The sequence below is a fragment of the Sinocyclocheilus anshuiensis genome, unplaced genomic scaffold (genome assembly GCF_001515605.1).
Source record: "Sinocyclocheilus anshuiensis isolate Anshui unplaced genomic scaffold, SAMN03320099.WGS_v1.1 scaffold2468, whole genome shotgun sequence".
NCBI classification, from domain to species: domain Eukaryota; kingdom Metazoa; phylum Chordata; class Actinopteri; order Cypriniformes; family Cyprinidae; genus Sinocyclocheilus; species Sinocyclocheilus anshuiensis.
Genome location: NW_015547755.1, coordinates 96,508 through 105,246, shown reverse-complemented (window position 1 = coordinate 105,246; position 8,739 = coordinate 96,508). Strand labels below are relative to the sequence as shown.

General features: G+C 36.2%; 1 protein-coding gene across 1 annotated transcript in view; it reads left to right on the top strand.

Moving 5' to 3' along the window:
• Positions 1 to 8,739, top strand: part of fbn2b (fibrillin 2b) — an 80,630-nt gene that overhangs the window by 34,263 nt on the left and 37,628 nt on the right. Inside the window, exons 16-29 of the mRNA XM_016507418.1 lie at positions 794 to 919; positions 1,256 to 1,378; positions 3,566 to 3,841; positions 4,145 to 4,198; positions 4,277 to 4,402; positions 4,570 to 4,695; positions 4,799 to 4,918; positions 5,426 to 5,554; positions 5,907 to 5,966; positions 6,059 to 6,184; positions 6,426 to 6,653; positions 7,740 to 7,865; positions 7,952 to 8,080; positions 8,170 to 8,295. Of these exons, the coding sequence (XP_016362904.1) occupies positions 794 to 919; positions 1,256 to 1,378; positions 3,566 to 3,841; positions 4,145 to 4,198; positions 4,277 to 4,402; positions 4,570 to 4,695; positions 4,799 to 4,918; positions 5,426 to 5,554; positions 5,907 to 5,966; positions 6,059 to 6,184; positions 6,426 to 6,653; positions 7,740 to 7,865; positions 7,952 to 8,080; positions 8,170 to 8,295 (1,875 nt within the window). The remainder of the gene's footprint in view (positions 1 to 793; positions 920 to 1,255; positions 1,379 to 3,565; positions 3,842 to 4,144; positions 4,199 to 4,276; positions 4,403 to 4,569; positions 4,696 to 4,798; positions 4,919 to 5,425; positions 5,555 to 5,906; positions 5,967 to 6,058; positions 6,185 to 6,425; positions 6,654 to 7,739; positions 7,866 to 7,951; positions 8,081 to 8,169; positions 8,296 to 8,739) is intronic.

Below are 8,739 nucleotides of genomic sequence, written 5' to 3'. Positions count from 1 at the left end.
ATATATATATATATATAGTATAAGTTTAAAAGTCTGTTCATTATTTTGTTGTTTTTCATGTTTTGTTATTATTTTTATTTTTAAGCAATTTTACACTCCAAAAAAAGTCTAAATGCTACATAGATAGTGAATGCATAATTTTTAAATTCTTTAGCAAAATGTAATGTTATGGGTCCCATGAAAATTTGAATTTATTACTATTAGTATATTTCAGTTTTAATTTTCATTTTAATTTTAGTTTGTTTTAATAATTTTCTTATGTATTTTTAAAAATGTTTCTACATTTAAAAATATATTTATATTTATATATAGTTTTATATATATTATTTATACATTTTTAAGTATTTATATATAGCTTTTAATTTATTTTTATTTCAGTTTTAATTTGAGTTATTTTAATACTACAGCTTGAACTTATTTAACCTATACTTCAACCTTAACTTCAACTCAAATTTATTTAGTTTCCAAGTCAACATCTATTTATTTTTTTTGTTTATTTTTGCCAAGTCAACACTTCTAATTTAAGTCTTTAATCAAATATTTATATTTTATTTCATTTCAGTTTTATTTAAAAATATTTTAAGTTATTTTACATGACACACTAAACAGAAGCAAAACTTCCAAATAATGTGACTGTGCTCAGCATCCTGCACACACAGCACTCAAATGGCACAGTTCATCGTGAATAATACATTTACAATCAATGTGATGGTGAAAGTCAGCAAAACTTCACATCACACAGCCCAGCGCCCTCTGGTGGACACCTGTAACTAATCTGTTCCTGTTGCTTCAGACATTGACGAGTGTATCGTGAACGGCGTTATGTGCCGTAACGGACGCTGCGTGAACACAGATGGAAGTTTCCAGTGCATCTGTAATGCTGGCTTTGAAATCAGTCCTGATGGGAAGAACTGCGTCGGTAAGCGCTTAAACTGCGACTTTAACTGCCTAATATATGTATTTTTCATATTTTTACACTTTTTGTTTTTAAATTTCACACAAAATTAGATGCTTCACCTGTTTGTTTGCTGATTATTCGGTTGTACACTATAAAACCTGCATTAAAATATTTAACAATTGTTTTAAATGCTTTATAAATCTCTTTAAGGAGTTTGGGTTGGGCGGAGGGTGTCAGAAGGTCAACATAAACATTTTTAATTAATAATTTTGATGAATACAGTTAGTCCAAGAAAACAACTGAATATCCAGCATTTGTTTTATAGTGTATTTTCAGAAACATTTTCTTGTTTACTAGATCATGATGAATGTGCCACCACCAACATGTGCCTCAACGGCATGTGCATAAACGAAGATGGCAGCTTCAAGTGTATCTGCAAACCTGGATTTGCTTTGGCGCCCAACGGACGCTACTGCACTGGTGAGCATGTCTGGGATTCGCTTTTCAAAGATTATTAAACTCATATACGATTTGCTCATCCTCAAGTCTGTTCAATGACAAAAAATCCAACAAAATAAAAGCGCCACAAAAATGTAGTAACTTCAAGTCAATACGCTATATTCCAAGTCTTCTGAAGTCATACAGTAGTTTTATGCGCTAAATTGCTAAAATCTCATTTCCATTTGCACATTTTTCCAAGTTCAACACGCCTTGAGATGTCTTTCTCGCATTGGTGACATTCAAGTCAATGGAGTCTGTCCAAATCAAAAATGTCAAAAATTTAGGTCGTTATTCTCAGAAAACTCTTCAATCTTATTTGCATTTGCTTATTTTTTCACGTCATTGGCACATGTTCGATGTCACAAGACACAAGAACCAATAGCTATGTTTCCATCCACCTATTTTTATGTGCATTTTGGATTATCGCATAAAAAACCACTGGATGGAAACGCCACGATGCGCATAAATTTTAAAAATGCGCATAAAAAACGTATGCGCACAACTGAGAAGGATAAACTTTTTATCAGATAAGAAAAAATGCGCATAAACTACGATGGAAACACATTTACCGAATAAATTCCACCATGCGCATTGAAAAGGTCATGTGCGCTATGAGACGGGATAAATTGACTAACCAGCGGACCGATCTCGTTCACAGCATCTATATGTTGTTTTGGTCGTTCTGAAATGCCTGAGGAAAGTCTGTCATCAAAGTATTTCTGTATAATTGTCTTACACGACTGTGTTCCCAAACAGTAGGCATCCACCTCTAAAAGCAATGACCGCATTTATTGTGTTACGTCTGCTCTCTGAAGCGCAAGTAATTTATTACATATGAAAATTAATGTATTCAGTGGCTACTCCTATATTCTTAGTGATATTTAGTGCTACAGTTTACCAGGAAGTGACGATTTTGTTCTCTTTGACTCGTTGGATGGAAACGGTGCTTTATTTGCATATGTTTTATAATAATTAATAATAATAATTTATGCATTTAGCAGATGCTTTTATCCAAACTGACTTACAGAGCATTCAGGCTATACGTTTTTTACCAGTATGTGAGTTCCCTGGGAATCGAACCCTCGACCTTTTGCACTGCTAACACAATGCTCTACCACTGAGCCACAGGAACATATTTTATGCTGTATTCCAGTTTTGCACATAAGTTTAATTCGAATCTTTGGATGGAAACGTAGCTAGTGACATTTCACGTCATTGACAAGACAGATCAAGCTAGTTTTCATATCAGTGACGTCAAATGTCTTTGGTTGCCACGTTTTACGATAGTTTTATGCACGAAACAAACGCTTAAATTGCTAAAATCTCATTTACAATTGCGCATTTTTGCAAGTTTGACATCAAATCTGACTTGACCTGTCTTGAGATGTCTTTGTTGACAAATGAACACCAGTTGCGAGAATCAAAGTCTTTAATGACCAAAGTTGTTATTTTCAGTCATCTGAAAATCGTTCCTTCAGCGCAACTCTTCAGAACGGCTTTGCGTATATTTTCACGTCATTGGCACATTTTTGACGTCAATGGCTACAGTTGCAAGTTGCAAGAACCAATGACATTTGACATCATTGATCTCAATCCTGCTGCCTCAAGACATTATACTAGTTTTCATGTCAGTGACGTCAAATGTCTTCGGTTGTTGCGTCTTGTGACCGTCACTGATGTCGTTAATGGTTTACGCTATTTTCTTCTTCGTTAAACTCTTGACAGGCATCTATGAACACCAGACCTGTGGCATATTACTAGTCTATACACTATATTCCAAGTCTTCTGTCGTATGATATTTTTTGTGCGAAATACAGATGCTAAACCGTTAATATCAAATTTCCATTTGCGCATTTTTTCAAGTTTGACGTCAAATCTGACACCACACGTCTTGAGATGTCTTTGGTTCTCGCATCTGATGTCTTTAATGATTTTAATGACCAAAATTTAAGTTGTTATTCTCAGGAAATCGTTCCTTCATTGGAACTTTTCAATCTTGTTTGCATTTGCGTATATTTGTATATCATTGGTGCACGTTTGACGTAAATCTTTCATCTCAATGGCATCATGTCAAAAGTTGTCACCTCTCGTGACCGTCATTGACGTCATTAGTCATTATTGACGTGTTGTTCCATAACGGCTTGCGCCTGCGTTTCGTTCTGACAGACATTGACGAATGCCAGACCTCGGGCATCTGTATGAATGGTCGCTGCGTGAACACAGAAGGCTCATTCCGCTGCGAGTGCCCGCCAGGGCTGGCCATCGACGTGGATGGCCGCGTCTGCGTGGACACCCACATGCGCACCACCTGCTACGGCGCAATAAAGATGGGCACGTGTTCGCGTCCATTCCCCGGGGCGGTGACCAAGTCGGAATGCTGCTGCGCCAACCCAGAACATGGCTTCGGAGAACCCTGCCAACCCTGCCCGGCGTTCAACTCCGGTAAACCACAACGATACACCTTCCAGTCACGAACGATACTTTAAAGGTGCTGTATGTAAGTTTTTGACTCTACTAAAGCTCGTTCCTGTTGGTGTCCTCAATCTGGCAACCTGTTTGTGCGTCAAGTCTGAGGAGGAGGGGCAGGGTGAAAAAAACCCTCTCCAATATTTTGAATTTGGACTGCAATACCTAGTTCAACCACTCGGTGTCAATCCTATATACAGCACCTTTAATATCAACGCAACATACGTTAGCTTTAAGTTGTGTGACAGCAGGTGGCTAACGTCGTTTGTCTGTTCGCAGCCGAGTTTCAGGCGGTGTGCAGCAGCGGACCTGGAATCACTGCAGACGGACGAGGTAAGTCTGTTTTCACGAATGCGCTAATCGCGTTTGTGAACGCTAAATGCTAATGGACTGTATTCGGTTTCTTTGTAGACATCAACGAATGCGCTTTGGATCCAGACATCTGTCAAAACGGGATCTGCGAGAACTTGCGCGGGAGCTACCGTTGCATCTGTAACATCGGCTACGAGTCCGACGCTAGCGGCAAGAATTGCGTGGGTAAGTTGCGTTAACATTTTTATTACATAACTTTTTTTTATTATGTAGATAAACGTAGCTTCTACTATGTTTTATGTAAAAAATACTTTTTGTACAATACTTGCTCTGAAAACTATGAGTAGTAGTTACGATTGATTAATTTCGTTAACTTTTTGCGTATCTTTCAGACATTAACGAGTGTTTGGTGAATCGGTTGTTGTGCGACAATGGCATGTGTAGAAACACGCCCGGAAGTTACACTTGCTCTTGCCCCAAAGGATTCTCTTTCAAAGCTGACTCTGAGACTTGCGAAGGTTTCCTTACGATTATTTTTTTCCTTCATTATCTTTTTCGTAAATTTCACATAACATTGTGTATATTGTATCTTTCGTTCTTACCTGTCCTCCTCTTTTTCAGACATCAACGAATGCGACTCCAACCCTTGCATCAACGGCGTGTGCCGCAACGTAGCCGGTTCTTTCAACTGCGAATGTTCCCACGGCAGTAAACTGGACTCCACCAACACCATCTGCGTAGGTAAGTTTGAAAAGTCGTTTTAAGCCACAAGTTTCCATGGTAACAGCAAGTTCTCTGATTGGTGCTTGTCTTATGGATAGTTTAGTTGCTATTAAATGTTTAAATTGCTATGAAATGTTTGCTAAATACGCAACAAAATACTACTTGAGAGACTTTATTATGCAACATTAGCATAGTGATGTGCATGTCAAGGTTTATTATGTTTTTAGAGGTAACTGGCCAGCATTCTGCTACTTTTATTCATTTCTAGCCAGGCGGTTTTCATTCTTTGTCTGAAACTGAATGTCGTTTGATTGAAATTAATGGAGTATGAAGGCAATAGGTCGCGCGTTTGTGCTTTCAGCATGAATGCCCACTGCGATCCCATCCCGCAAGATATCCGAGTTGGTTTTTATATATCTGCAGAAATGCAATGACTCTCCGCATGGGAGCCGCTCCAAATGTCACAACGTCCATTTGTCATTGTCACGCATTTTTGGTTCTCTTTCACGTATTTGCTCCATGCAGACAGCATGAAAGGAACCTGTTGGCTGAACATCCAGGACAGCCGCTGTGAGGTGAATATAAACGGGGCCACGCTGAAGTCCGAATGCTGCTCTACGCTGGGGGCAGCCTGGGGAAGCCCATGTGAACGCGAATTGAAAAATTTTTAATTTAATAAAAAAGATGAATGTGAAAATTCTAGGTAACAAATAATTATATATCTTAGAATTGTATTTATATTTAAACAATTATACATTTTTAGATATTTCATATAAATTGTCAGTTTGTATATTATTTATATTTATTAAAAATATTAATGAGAAAAATGTAAGTAACGTGTTTGAAAAAAAAGTGTAAAACCAAATTGAATTTAATTAAGCCAAAATTGAATTTATTAATGAATAGTTTTTTTTCAGCTAAAGGAACCATTGAACCAATATTTGCTTTAAAGATGCAATCTTAGAAACATAAAGTAAACAGTATCTCACAAGTTTTTAACCTGTATTTTCTACAGATCCAGCCTGTTCGAAAGGTTTAGCGCGCATGAAGGGACTTGTATGTGAAGGTACGTGCTACCCACAATCCTTTGCTGCATTTACTTTCCACATTATTTAGTGCATTGCATGATGATGCATCACGTTTCTGCTCCGTCTTTAGATATTAACGAGTGTGAGGTGTTTCCCGGCGTGTGCACAAACGGACGCTGTGTGAACACGCAAGGCTCATTCCGATGCGAGTGTCCGGAGGGACTTACGCTGGACGGAGCCGGACGAACATGTGTTGGTATGAAAACATATTCATTAACTTTCCTTTCTCAAACGATTTATTGCTTTAGTTGATTTATTGGTTGCAGACAGCATAATACATCAACATGAATATGTTTTTAAACCAAAAACAGAAACTATCAACTTGATTTATGACTTAAAAAGAACAACTGATCCAAAACAAACCTGTTTTTTTGTAACTAACAACATGTGCTAACCAAACAGTGGTGATTTAATAAAGTGGTTTGTGTGTCCTGTAGATATCCGAAGCGAGCAGTGTTATATGAAATGGGACGAGGACGAGTGTGTGGAGCCGTTACCGGGCCGGTATCGTGTGGATATGTGCTGCTGTACAGTGGGAGCGTCATGGGGCGTGGACTGTGAGGCCTGTCCCAAACCAAACACGCCCGAATTCAAAACCATCTGCCCGCGGGGACCCGGAATCGCCAACCGAGGAGACATCCTGACAGGACGACCTTTCTACAAAGGTGGAGCGTCAGAGCTGTCTGTCATTTATTCATAGGGATGTGCGGATATAGAACATTTCGACCGATATGATACCGATAATTATGTTGTTTTGGCCGATAACCGATATTGGCCGATATTATACATCTATAGTGTTTACAGCAATCGAAAACATTGTTAGAAACAGAAGTTTGCTGATATTATCGGCTTCCAACATCAGCTTAATCGAGCCGATATCAATAATTTTGAAAACACTAATATCTGATACCGATATTGGCTGATAAGAAAAATTCACACAAAAACCCGATGAATTTATAATATTTTATAGTAAGGTTATATTATATAAAATTCTATTTATGTTATAATTAAATAAAAGTAAATATAATTATTTGTTACCTAAAACATTGACAATGTTTATTACATAAATAAATATTTTAATTAATATAAATGATATACAAATTGACAAAATATATATAAAACATATGATTTATTAATTAATTAATTATTATTATTATTAAAATAAATAAATATTTTGTTACCTCAAATGTTCACATTAATCTTTTTATTAACTTAATTAAAAATAAATGTAATTATTATGAATTATATACAAATTGGCAAAATATATATATATCAAATATTGTTATTATTTAAATATAAATAAAATTATTATAAATGTAAATATTTGTTACATAAAACTTTCACTTTAAACTTTTTACTAAATTAAATTAAAATGTATTTAAAATGTACAAATTGACTAAATGTATTTAAAATATGTTAAAAATTATAATCATTATTTTAATATAACTATAATTATAATAAATTAATATAATTATTTATTACCTGAAACTTTCACATTAATCTTTTTTTTTTTTTACGAATTTAAATACAATGAATTAATTCGTATCCTGACTTTTTTAATTTTTATTAATTACATTTTTTATTTATTTACAAATTTTTGTTTTTCCATACATTTTTCTGCAGTTTTCTCCCCAGTGTATCACTAGGTTACAAAAACACTCAAATACAAAGAAAGTAAGATTATTGGTATTTCCTTCAAGGTTTTTTCTGTGTGTTGAATAATGAGGTTATGAGCCTGTTTTTCTCTGTAGATGTGAATGAATGTAAGGTCTTCAAAGGCCTGTGCACTCACGGGATGTGCCGAAACACCATCGGGAGCTTCAAATGCCGCTGTGACAGCGGTTTCGCCCTCACCATGGAGGAGAGGAACTGCACAGGTCAACATCTCACCCGTCACCGCATCTAAATCAAACACAACACGCGTTTCAACGCACCGCTCACACTGTTCCCATCGCTCCCGCAGATATCGACGAGTGCACCATCTCTCCGGACCTGTGCGGACACGGCGTCTGTGTCAACACGCCCGGCAGCTTCGAGTGCGAGTGTTTCGAGGGCTACGAGAGCGGCTTCATGATGATGAAGAACTGCATGGGTGAGACTCGAACCCGTGCCATTTCCTGCAGCCTCTGAAAGCCTGCGTGTGTCACAGCGTCTCCGTCTCTGTCTCTCTCTGTCCCGCAGACATCGACGAATGCGAGAGGGAGCCCCTGCTGTGCCGCGGCGGCACGTGTCTGAACACAGAGGGCAGTTATGAGTGCGACTGTCCTCCGGGACACCAGCTGAGTCCAGAAGCTTCGGCCTGTGAAGGTACAGGAGAGCCACACTCCAAACCAATCAATAAATCATGTGTATTTCTATACTGAAATTCTGTTTGCCATATACAACACTTATTTATATAATTATTTTTATTTATATAATTAAATTTATTTTTAATTAACTTATCCAGTTAGTATTTTATCACTTTAGTAATATTTCATATATTTTTTTACCAATTTACTAATATTCAATTCAACATAAACAACACTTATTTATATAATTATTTTTACTTATATAATTAAATTTATTTTTAATTAACTTATCCAGTTAGTATTTTATCACTTTAGTAATATTTCATATATTTTTTTACCAATTTACTAATATTCAATTCAACATAAACAACACTTATTTATATAATTATTTTTACTTATATAATTAAATTTATTTTTAATTAACTTATCCAGTTAGTATTTTATCACTTTAATAATATTTCAT